General features: G+C 68.9%; 1 protein-coding gene across 1 annotated transcript; it reads right to left on the bottom strand.

Annotated features, from left to right (window-relative positions):
• Nucleotides 1-775: 775 nt before the first annotated feature.
• SPEGNB (SPEG neighbor) lies at nt 776-6,700 on the bottom strand. Its single transcript, XM_075001756.1, has 5 exons — nt 6,545-6,700; nt 5,049-5,170; nt 2,553-2,860; nt 1,366-1,507; nt 776-1,187 (listed from the first exon to the last, which is right to left on the bottom strand). The coding sequence occupies exons 2-5, from the start codon at nt 5,168-5,170 to the stop codon at nt 1,049-1,051; spliced, it is 711 nt and encodes a 236-aa protein (XP_074857857.1). The 5' UTR covers nt 6,545-6,700; the 3' UTR covers nt 776-1,048.
• Nucleotides 6,701-12,120: the final 5,420 nt, after the last annotated feature.

The raw sequence follows: 12,120 nt of genomic DNA, 5'->3' as shown, positions 1-12,120 counted from the left end.
CCGAGGCACCGTGGGGCGGGGGATGGGCAGGGTGTGCCGGGGCCCCGTGGGGCGGGGGTTGGGCAGGGTGTGCCGGGGCCCCGTGGGGCGGGGGATGGGCAGGGTGTGCCGGGGCCCCGTGGGGCGGGGGATGGGCAGGGTGTGCCGGGGGGGACCATGGGACAGGGAATGGGCAGGGTGTGCCGGGGCCCCGTGGGGCGGGGGATGGGCAGGGTGTGCTGCTCCTGCCCTGGCTTCTGAGCTACAAAGCTGGGAGCAGAGACAGTCACAGAGCAGCCGCCCCTTTATTGAGCCCGGTGAGTCCTGAGTGGCCTGGACCCCGCAGGGGCAGTGAGGCCAGGGCCTCCCCTCCTTGCCTGGGGGAGCTGGGAGCAGCACCATTTAACAGCCAGCGTATGTTATGCCCCAGGGCAGGGCTGTGCCCCCAGACGGGTGAGCAGCCTCCCTGCAGGGTCGCTGCTGGCACTGGCGGAGTCCCAGAGTGGAGGGCAAAGGGGTGGTGGGATGTGTGGCGGGGTCCCAGCGGGTGAGGCCAGCGGCGGGGGGCTGGCAGAGTCCCAGCGGGCGAGGCGGGGGGCGGGGGGCTGGCGGGGTCCCAGCAGGCGAGGCTGGCAGCGGGGGGCGGGGGGCTGGCGGGGTCCCAGCGGGTGAGGCTGGCTGCAGGGGGCGGGGGGCTGGCGGGGTCCCAGCGGGCGAGGCTGGCTGCAGGGGGCGGGGGGCTGGTGGGGTCCCAGCGGGGGGCGGGGGGCTGGCAGGGTCCCAGCGGGCGAGGCTGGCTGCAGGGGGCGGGGGGCTGGCGGGGTCCCAGCGGGCGAGGCTGGCTGCAGGGGGCGGGGGGCTGGCGGGGTCCCAGCGGGCGAGGCTGGCTGCAGGGGGCGGGGGGCTGGCGGGGTCCCAGCGGGCGAGGCTGGCTGCAGGGGGCGGGGGGCTGGTGGGGTCCCAGCGGGCGAGGCTGGCTGCAGGGGGCGGGGGGCTGGCGGGGGTCCCAGCGGGCGAGGCCGGGGGCAGGGCAGGGGGGCCGGCGGCAGCGCCATGCGGGGCGCCGAGGTCACAGCACGTCGAGGCGGGCGAAGGACTCGTCGGTGCCCAGGCTGTTCTCCACGAAGACCTCGTACTTGCCGGCGTCGCTGGCGCTCACCCGCTTGATGGTGAGGGTGGTGGAGCTGGTGCCGATGTCGTAGAACACCCTGGGGAGACAGGCCGGCGTCGCAGAGCCGGGAGCGCCTGCGCCAGGACCCCCACCGGTCCCACCCACCCCGGTGCTCCTGTGCCAGGGCCGGTGCCCTTCGGGTGCTAGCCCCACCCCCAGGACCACGCTTGGCCCCGCACTGGGTGCCTGCGCCAGAGCTGCCCCCGGCCCCTCACCTGTCGTCCTCCTCGATGTCCTCGCCGTCCTTGGCCCAGCCCACGTCGGGCGCCGGCTCGCCGCTGATCTGCGCCGTCAGGGTGACCGTGCTGCCCTTCTTCGCCTTGGTGCTCTCCGGCCCCTTCTCAATCTTGGCAGGCACTGGGGGGCGGGGGGCAGCTGAGCCGAGCCGAGCCGAGCCCTCCGCCAAGGAACAGGCAGGGCCCAGCTGGCACAAGCTCAGCACCAGTCCCCTGCGCTACGCCACAGCAACACCCCCCAGGGGTTGGGTGGGAGGTGGGGAGCTGGACAGGGAGCCCCAGGGGTTGGGTCGGACACGGAGTCCCAGGGGTCAGCAGGAGGTGGGGGGCTGGATGGGGAGTCCCAGAGGTCAGGCTGGAGGTGGGGAGCTGGATGGGGAACTCCAGGGATTAGCGGGAGGTGGGGGGCTGGACAGGGAGCCCCAGGGGTTGGTGGGAGGTGGGGGCCTGGATGGGAAGTCCCAGAGGTCAGGCGGGCGGGGGGTGCTCCCAGGGCAGGGCAGGCAGGCGGGGGTTTCCCAGGGGACCCAGGGGCGGGGTGGGCAGGCAGGGGGTGCCCGGGGGACCCAGGGGCTGGCGGGTGGGCGGGAGGCTCCTGTGGGTGGGGCAGGAGGGTGGGGGGCTCCTGGGGGTGCCAGGGGCTGACAGGCAGGTGGGGGACTCCAGGGGGACCCAGGGGCTGGCAGGCAGGCAGGCAGGCGGGAGGCTCCTGTGGGCAAGGCAGGCAGGCAGGCAGGCAGGGGGCTCCTGGGGGCAGGCGCGCAAGCTGGGGGGGGTACCGGGGGGCTCAGGGGCTGGCGCGCAGGCGGGGGGGCACCCAGGGGGCTCAGGGGCTGGCGCGCAGGTGGGGGGGCACTCAGGGGCTGGCGCGCAGGCGGGGGGGCACCCAGGGGGCTCAGGGGCTGGCGCGCAGGCAGGGGGCGCCGGGGGGCTCAGGGGCTGGCGCGCAGGCGGGGGGCACCCAGGGGGCTCAGGGGCTGGCGCGCAGGCGGGGGGGCGCCGGGGGGCTCAGGGGCTGGCGCGCAGGCGGGGGGGCGCCGGGGGGCTCAGGGGCTGGCGCGCAGGCAGGGGGGTACCAGGGGGCTCAGGGGCTGGCACGCAGGCAGGGGGGCACCCAGGGGGCTCAGGGGCTGGCGCGCAGGCGGGGGGGCACCCAGGGGCTCTACCTTCCACCAGGATGCGGGCGGAGTCGAAGCACTCCCCGAAGGGGTTCTTGACGGAGATGGTGTAGCGCCCCAGGTCGGCCAGCTCCCCGTCCCGCACCACCAGCGCCACGATGTCGGGGTCCTCGAAGACGTAGCGGTACTTGGGCCCATCCTTCAGCTCCCGCCCGTCCTTGGACCAGCGGATGAAGGGGTCGGGGAAGGCGCTGATGCGGCACTCCAGGCGGGCGGCGCTGCCCTCGATCAGCACCACGTCCTTCAGCTCCTGCAGCACCCGCGGGGGGCCCTTCTCCTTCAGCTCCGTGCGGGACCTGCCCGGGGCGACCGGCTGCGTCCCCTTGGGCTCTGCCCCGCCGGGGGCTCCCGCCACCGCCTCCTGTTGCCTGCCCTCCGCGTCTGCCCCCCTACTGCCCCGCCCTCCCCATCTGCCCCCGCCCCCACCTCCTGTTCCCTGCCCTCCCCATCTGCCCCCGCCCCCACCTCCTGTTCCCTGCCCTCCGCGTCTGCTCCCGCCCCCACCTCCTGTTCCCTGCCCTCCGCGTCTGCCCCCCTACTGCCCTGCCCTCCACATCTGCCCCCACCCCTGCCTCCTGTTCCCTGCCCTCCGCGTCTGCCCCCCTACTGCCCCACCTCCTGTTCCCTGCCCTCCGCGTCTGCCCCCCTACTGCCCCGCCCTCCACATCTGCCCCCGCCCCCGCCTCCTGTTCCCTGCCCTCCGCGTCTGCCCCCCTACTGCCCCGCCCTCCACATCTGCCCCTGCCCCCGCCTCCTGTTCCCTGCCCTCCGCGTCTGCCCCCCTACTGCCCCGCCCTCCCCATCTGCCCCCGCCCCCACCTCCTGTTCCCTGCCCTCCGCTTCTGCTCCCGCCCCCACCTCCTGTTCCCTGCCCTCCGCATCTGCTCCCGCCCCCGCCTCCTGTTCCCTGCCCTCCGCATCTGCCCCCCTACTGCCCCGCCCTCCCCATCTGCCCCCGCCCCCACCTCCTGTTCCCTGCCCTCCGTGTCTGCTCCCGCCCCCACCTCCTGTTCCCTGCCCTCCGCGTCTGCACCCCTACTGCCCCACCTCCTGTTCCCTGCCCTCCGCGTCTGCTCCCACCCCCACCTTGTTCCCTGCCCTCCGCGTCTGCTCCCGCCCCCACCTCCTGTTCCCTGCCCTCCGCGTCTGCCCCCCTACTGCCCCGCCCTCCCCATCTGCCCCCGCCCCCACCTCCTGTTCCCTGCCCTCCGCGTCTGCCCCCCTACTGCCCCACCTCCTGTTCCCTGCCCTCCGCGTCTGCTCCCGCCCCCACCTCCTGTTCCCTGCCCTCCGCGTCTGCCCCCCTACTGCCCTGCCCTCCACATCTGCCCCCACCCCTGCCTCCTGTTCCCTGTCCTCCGCGTCTGCCCCTGCCCCCTGCCTCCTGTTCCCTGCCCTCCGCGTCTGCCCCCCTACTGCCCCACCTCCTGTTCCCTGCCCTCCGCGTCTGCCCCCCTACTGCCCCGCCCTCCACATCTGCCCCCGCCCCCGCCTCCTGTTCCCTGCCCTCCGCGTCTGCCCCCCTACTGCCCCGCCCTCCACATCTGCCCCCGCCCCCGCCTCCTGTTCCCTGCCCTCCGCGTCTGCCCCCCTACTGCCCCGCCCTCCACATCTGCCCCCGCCCCCGCCTCCTGTTCCCTGCCCTCCGCGTCTGCCCCCCTACTGCCCCGCCCTCCACATCTGCCCCCGCCCCCGCCTCCTGTTCCCTGCCCTCCGCGTCTGCCCCCCTACTGCCCCGCCCTCCACATCTGCCCCCGCCCCCGCCTCCTGTTCCCTGCCCTCCGCATCTGCCCTCCTACTGCCCCGCCCTCCATATCTGCCCAGGCTACCCCGCCTCCTGTTCCCTGCCCTCCACATCTGCCCCCGCCCCCACCTCCTGTTCCCTGCCCTCTGCGTCTGCCCCCCTACTGCCCTGCCCTCTGTGTCTGCCCCTGCCCCCGCCTCCTGTTCCCCGCCCTCCGCATCTGCCCCCGCCCCCACTGCCCCTGCTCTCTGCATCTGCCCCCCTACTGCCCCAGCCTCCACATCTGCCCCTGCCTCCCGTTCCCTCCCCCCACTGCCTCTGCATCTGCCTATTCTCTCTGCCTCCTGCCCCTGCCCTCATCTGCCCCCTGCCCCCCTGCCCCTCCCCTCAGCCTCCTCCCCCCCACTGCTCCGTCCTCCACCTCCTGCCCTCTGCCTCCTGCCCCTGCCCTCATCTGCCCCCTGCCCTCCGCCTCTTGCCCTCATGCCCTCTGAGCCCCATTGGAGCCCCCTGTTGCCCACCAGGTCCCTGCCCTCTGCCCCCACATCCTCCTCCCCGCACCCAGGGGCTCACATCCTCCACTTCCCACCTACACCGACCACCCCCCCAGTTTTCCCCTGCTGCCCCCACAAGCCCCCCACTTCCACCCCCAGCGTCTCGCCTTTCCAGCCCCTTGGGACCCCTCTGCACCCACAGGCCCTCTGTGAGAGCCCTGCCCTGGCCGCTCGCTGGCCCCATACCTGTGTCCCCGGTAGGAGGCCTGGATGCGGATGGCTGCATTCTGCACCTGTGGGTCGTCAATGTTCAGGGTGAAGCCGGGGGGCGGCGGGGCCACCGCCTTCTTGGGGGCTGCTTTCGACATCTGCCAAGGGTGAGCGGCCTCAGCACCAGCGTTCCCCAGGGGAACCCAGGCCCCTCCAAGGGAACCTAGAGCTCCCCAGGGCCCCCCAGGCCCTCCCTGGGACCCCCGTCCCCCCAGGGACCTGCAGACGCTCCCTGGGACCCCTGAGTTCCCCAGGGACTCCCAGACCCTCCCTGGGACTCCCTTTCCCTGTGCACCTGCCCCAGGAACCACACACTAGAAAGTCCTGGATCCCCCCCTGGCCTCCTAGCCCCCCCCCCGCACCCCACACAGGGGGCCGACCCCTCAGGCCTCCCTGCCTCAGCCAATGGAGCTGCTGTGGCCTCTCCAGCCCCACTGAGACATTGTGGGGGGCTGGAAGAACCAGCCCTCACCCCCAGCGTGCTGCACCCACCCCACAAGGGCGGTGCCTGAATGGGTCCCCCAGGGCAGAGCCCCCTTGGCCTGGCCAGACCCTGCTGGCAAACCCTGACCTCAGCTCAGCCCCAGCCTCAGCCCTAGAGCTCCTGCTGCCCCACCATCCACTGCCCCTGCCCTCCACCCCAGCCCCCCACTGCACCATTATCCCCCACCACGGCCCCCTGCTGCCCCACCCCCACTGCCCCGCCATCCTTCCCCAGCCCCCCACTGCACCATTATCCCCTCACCACGGCCCTCTGCTGCCCCACCCCCACTGCCCTGCCTCCCACCCCAGCCCCCCCACTGCACCATTATCCCCCCGCCACGGCCCCCTGTTGCCCCACCCCCCCTGCCCTGCCTCCCACCTCAGCCCCCCACTGCACCATTATCCTCTCGCCACAGCCCCCTGCTGCCCCACCCCCACTGCCCTAGCCTCCCGCCTATTGCCACCACCCCCTCACCCCACCTCCCGCCCTCCACTCCACTGCCTGGCCACCCACTTACCCCCTGCCCCGTCAGCCCCCACACTCCCTGCCCCACCCTCCCACTACATGCTGCCCCACCCCCTGGCACGACCTGCCCTAAACTGCCCCCACCCCGTGTCCTGGGGAAAAGGGAACAGCCCCAAACTTCCCTGTACGGCTGGGCCCAGCACTGAGCGCCGTGGGCATGGCAGGGGCCGGGAAGGTGGGACTGGCACTGGGGCTCAGGGTGCCAGGTCTCCCTGCTCCTGGGGCTGAGGGGCAACGGGGGGGAGTTGGGGGGTGGGGGGGCTGGGAGCAGGGAACTGGGGGGCGGGGGGCTGGGAGAGGGCAGTTGGGAGTGCGGGGGCTGGGAGTGCGCAGCTGGGGGGTGGGGGGTCTCAGAGCAGAGAACTGGGGGGCGGGGGGCTGGGAGTGGGGAGTCAGGGTGGGGGGGCTGGGAGCAGGGAGTTGGAGGGCTGCCCAGCTCTCACCTGGGGGGCGAGGGGCTTACCGGGGCTGCCACGAGCTGCTGTCGGGGATGGCCAGGCGGGGTGTCTGCAGCGCCCCCTCAGCCCCGGCTTTATAACCTGGCCCAGGAGGGGCCGCCTGGCCCCCGGCCCCGGCTGCATTCCCGGCCCCGACCTGGCCTTCTTTGGCCGGGCCAGGCCCCCGCCTGCTGTGTCGGCCCCCGCCGGAGGCCTGGCTGCTCCCAGCGCCCCCCCCCCGCCGCCGCTCCCCCCCAGCCCCCAAATCCTGACCCCACCCCCTGCCCCCGCCGGAGCCCTGGCTGCCCCCAGCCCCACTCTCCGCCCCCGCCCCCGCCCCCGCCGGAGCCCTGGCTGCCCCCAGCCCCACCCCCCGCCCCCGCCCCCGCCCCCACCCCCACCCCCTGCCCCCGCCCGGCCCTGGCTGCCCCCAGCCCCACTCTCCGCCCCCAGCCCCTGCCCCCGCCCGGCCCTGCCTTTCCTTATATAGCCCGGCGGCGAGCGGGGAATTGGGGCCGGGCGGATGGCAGCCGGGTGCTGGCTCATCGCATACCCCGCGTCCGTGGGGACCGCGGGCGGCAGCTGGGCAGCCGGGGCTGCCTGTGTCTGTCCCGAGCCCTGTGCCTGCCCCCCCCGCCGGCTCCTCCGCCAGCCCCGCTGCGCCCGATCGAGCTTCCCCTGCTCCCCACTGCACCCCCACTGCTGCTCCCCCCGCCGGCTCCTCCACCAGCCCCTCTGCGCCCGATCGAGCTTCCCCTGCTCCCCAATGCACCCACATTGCTGCCCCCCCCCGCCGGCTTCTCTGCCAGCAACACTGCGCCCGATCGAGCTTCCCCTGCTCCCCACTGCACCCCCACTGCTGCTCCCCCCGCCGGCTCCTCCGCCAGCCCCGCTGTGCCCGATCAAGCTTCCCCTGCTCCCCACTGCTGCTCCCCCCCGCCGGCTCCTCCGCCAGCCCCGCTGCGCCCGATCGAGCTTCCCCTGCTCCCCACTGCACCCCCATTGCTGCTCCCCCCGCCGGCTCCTCCGCCAGCCCCGCTGCGCCCGATCGAGCTTCCCCTGCTCCCCACTGCACCCCCACTGCTGCCCCCCCCGCCGGCTCCTCCGCCAGCCCCGCTGCGCCCGATCGAGCTTCCCCTGCTCCCCACTGCACCCCCACTGCTGCTCCCCCCGCCGGCTCCTCCACCAGCCCCTCTGCGCCCGATCGAGCTTCCCCTGCTCCCCAATGCACCCACATTGCTGCCCCCCCCCCGCCGGCTTCTCTGCCAGCAACACTGCGCCCGATCGAGCTTCCCCTGCACCCACATTGCTGCCCCCCCCCGCCGGCTCCTCCACCAGCCCCTCTGCGCCCGATCGAGCTTCCCCTGCTCCCCAATGCACCCACATTGCTGCCCCCCCCCGCCGGCTTCTCTGCCAGCAACACTGCGCCCGATCGAGCTTCCCCTGCTCCCCACTGCACCCCCACTGCTGCTCCCCCCGCCGGCTCCTCCGCCAGCCCCGCTGTGCCCGATCAAGCTTCCCCTGCTCCCCACTGCTGCTCCCCCCCGCCGGCTCCTCCGCCAGCCCCGCTGCGCCCGATCGAGCTTCCCCTGCTCCCCACTGCACCCCCATTGCTGCTCCCCCCGCCGGCTCCTCCGCCAGCCCCGCTGCGCCCGATCGAGCTTCCCCTGCTCCCCACTGCTGCTCCCCCCCGCCGGCTCCTCCGCCAGCCCCGCTGCGCCCGATCGAGCTTCCCCTGCTCCCCACTGCACCCCCATTGCTGCTCCCCCACTACTCTCACTGCGCTTGATGGAGCTCCCCCAGCACTACTCCCCCCACTGCACCCCAGTGCAGCCCCATGTGGCTCCTGTGCCACCCCCACTAGAGCTCCTCCACTATACCCCATTACTGCTCTCCACAGCTCCTGACTGCACCTGCCAGAGCTCCCCCACTGTATCCCCATTATTGCTCCCCCATTGCACCCCACTGCACATGCTAGAACTCTCCCCCCAGCCCCTCTGCACCCCCCATTACTGCTCCCCCCAGCCACTGCCCAGCACCCCCACTGCTCCCCACTGCACGTGCTAGAACTCCCCCCGGCCCCTCTGCACCCCCATTACTGCTCCCCCCCAGCCACTGCCCAGCACCCCCACTGCACCCCACTGCACATGCTAGAACTCTCCCCCCAGCCCCTCTGCACCCCCATTACTGCTCCCCCCAGCCACTGCCCACCACCCCCACTGCACCCCACTGCACGGGCTAGAACTCCCCCACCAGCCATTCTGCACCCCCATTACTGCTCCCCCCCCCAGCCACTGCCCAGCACCCCCACTGCACCCCCCCAGGGGTATGCTTAGAAGAAGCACCCAGGGTCATTTTCAGGGGAAAAGGCAACACAGCGCAGCCATTGAAGGGACGGTGTGAACAGCAGTGTGCGTTTTCACCTGCACACTCACCCCCATGCATACACCCACACCCACTCACACTCACCCCCCCATGCAGCTCCCCCCCACCACCGGCTGCTGCGGGTTTGTAGTTACCAGGCTTCGTGGCTCGGCCCAATCTCGCTGGCCAGGTAGGCCAGGCTGCGTGCGCCGTCAGGGGCCTCCCAGCACGGTTCATGGTGCCCCCGGCTGGCAGGGCACCCCGAGTCCCACAGCGCCAGGCCCCGTGTCAGAGCCCAGTGCCGCCAAGGGGGTTGCAGCATTGCACTGCAGTCCTAGAGGGGTTCAGCTGCAGGTTGCCCCCGTCTGCCCATTGCCAGGGCCGGGCAGCTCTACCCAGGTCTGGCCCTGCTCATCGCCAAGTCTCTGCCTGGCTGCACCGCCAGCTGACTGCCTCCCAGGGCGCACCAGCGGGCCGGCCCCAGCGCGTGTGGCAGCTAACGGGCGGTGGCACAGCACAGCGTCAGCCCTGCGCCAAGAACCTGGCGCCAAACGCTGCACCTGGACCGTAGCGGCGCCCAGCGTACGTCAGCCTGGCCGCCCGAGAGCGGTAGGGAACTACAGCCCACTGCGGAGAGCCTGCTGTGCTGCCAAACGCACTGCAGCCCGCCTGTGATGGGGTTCTGGGGTCCCCCAAGCTCTGCACCCTGTCCGCAGGCAGGAGAGTCTCACTCAGCAGGAAAACAGCAGGTTTATTAGCCGACAGGACACAGCATCGTACAGAGGAGTCAGTGCAGCAGGCCGAGACAGCCAGTCCAATCCATGTTGGGGAGAGGAGGCCCCGAGGGGCCCCCAGAGCTGGGGCCTGGCCCCCTCCTTTGTCTCTCTCTCCCTCCCAGCCCAGACTAACTGCTTCCAACTCCCAGTTCCAATTCAAACCCCTCAGGCTCCACCTCCTCCTTTGTCTGCAGTACAAAGGTGTTACCTGGTCGTCAGGGTTACCCTCAGCAGGAGCCTCACACCCTCTGTGAGCCACTCACATACACACAGGTATTCCCCACTCCATCACATCTCTCCCCCCTTCCAGACCGAACTGAGCAGGGTCACTCAGCCAGTGACCTGGGGAAGTTTGGGGCCCTCCCCTCGTGATCGGGCATCAGCTGCACCCTCAGTGCTCCCCTTGATGTGCACCACCTCCATGTCATAATCCTGCTGGGGGAGGCTCCAACTTAGGAGCTTGGTATTGGCCCTTTTCATGTGATGCAGCCGGGCAAGTCCCTTTAGTTCCCTCAGGTTGGTTGGTCTCGCTGCTTCGGCCCCGGTCCATCAGCCACGTTCTCAAGTCGGGCAGGCAGAGCCCATACAGATGCTGCAGCACCAACAGATCAAATAGTTCTTTTCTGGTCTGGGCCCTGCCCTGTCTGCCCCCCAGCCCATACAGCTGCTCCAGCACATGTTTGAAATTCAGTTACAGTCCAGTAAAGGAAGGTACAAATGCTTCCACCCTTGGCATTTAGCCAGACCACCACAATGGCTGTGTGCCTCAGTTTCCCCTTCCATGCCACACAATAGGTTTGGAATGTTTCTCCTTATGTGAGAGGTTGCAAGACTAGTTACAGGGAACAATGGTGACATTTCAGAGTTACAGACTCCTTCAACATACAATTCATGCTTCTACATCAATGTCATCATGTTAAATGGCTTTTTCCAAACAGTCAGTGCGTGGTACAATTCTACAGCTTTTGGTAGCAGCACCCCTTGGTTACAGCAGTCAGCGTGAGTAACAGAACAACCCCATTGCAACTGTACATTTACGTTGCTCTTTGGTAGACCACAACCTTTGTGCAACATCCTTGAGAATCTGGTATTTTGGGGATAAATGGCTGAGGCCTTTTTTAGCACCATCAAGTTCTAATCTTCTCCCTTGCCCCCTGGGGTGGAAATCTGATCTCTCTGGCTGTGCCCTCCCTTCTAACAAGAGCTGGGCCATTGATGATCTCAGGGAGACGGCCCTCTCCCAGCCAGCCTGGAAATTTGCAAACCAAACTGCTTTTTGAGAGTTGTTTTGTGAGTCCCAGATGCAGAATCCACATGAAGGAATCCCTGTTTATCCCTTACTGGCCCACCAGGCCCAAAGCTTCTTTGTCCTTCCACCTCCAACTACTGCCTCCCCATGGAATCAGAAGTGGAGTCCAGTATAAGAATATAAGTGTTTCCACCATCTGGAGATGGGGAATTGCTGGCGCTCTCCTGCATCCTACAGAGACTGACTGTGCAGCCGTTTTACTTGGTTCTCACAGGGCTGCTCACATTTCCTGATAGTTTTTACTTTACTTGCATTAACTTCCAATTCCTGAGAAACTTTTACACTGCCTGCTTTGGACCCTTCCAGAGCACAGCCAGTGGTTTTACACTTAGGCAGATCCTGGCCATCAGGAGCTGAAACAAACTTATTCCCAGGCAAAGGGCTGCTCCGGCTCTCACAGACAAGCACCTTTCCTGTTCACTCTCCTTCACCTCACTCCCATTTTCTGCAGTCCCCACAGACGGGTTAGGAAAAGTTTCAGGGAAATTCTTTTCCTCAAGAGCTCCCCCAAACAATAACTCACCCCTGTCTGCCTCCACAGGGGCACTGCTCCCTTGAGCCACAACCAGCTCCGGGGTTTCACCTAAACCCAGGATCACTTCTGGCCCATCAGGCAGATTCCCATGTAATCCCCCTTCAGGCAGACAGCCAGTACCACCGGACAGAAGGTCAGGATCCCTTTCCTCCCTTCTGCTACCAGCTCCTTTATCTTCATCAGTCAGCGTAACTCCATTGCCCGTCTGTTCTTGTGTCCTGGCGAGAGGATGACTCTGGTAGGACAGAGTCCTCTCACCCCCTCCCAGTAACACCTCAGCATCAGGCAAAGAACAAGTACCAGAATCGTCTGGTCTCTGGGATTCCCTGATGATACTAACTGGATTAGACCAAGTTAAAGCATCATCCCCCCTGAGAGACACAGAGGTAGGCCCACTTCGCATCTGGGCTTCAGCTGCCCTCAGATCCAGCTCTGGGATCTTGGCTCCATATTGAGCCCCCACAGGCTCAGGCAAAGGATTCACTTCCCCAGAAACAGAAGCACTTTTCTTGCACCAAGGACCAGTGTCCTGAACAGTGACACCACTGCCCATCCCGGAGCCATTCCCTCTGCTCCAGCCCCCATGGCTGGATTCAGAGACACACCTGGAATGCTCTT

The sequence above is a fragment of the Carettochelys insculpta genome, chromosome 8, assembly GCF_033958435.1.
Source record: "Carettochelys insculpta isolate YL-2023 chromosome 8, ASM3395843v1, whole genome shotgun sequence".
Taxonomy (NCBI): domain Eukaryota; kingdom Metazoa; phylum Chordata; order Testudines; family Carettochelyidae; genus Carettochelys; species Carettochelys insculpta.
Note: the sequence above shows the minus strand (reverse complement) of the source record. Positions and strands in the feature narration are given on the sequence as shown.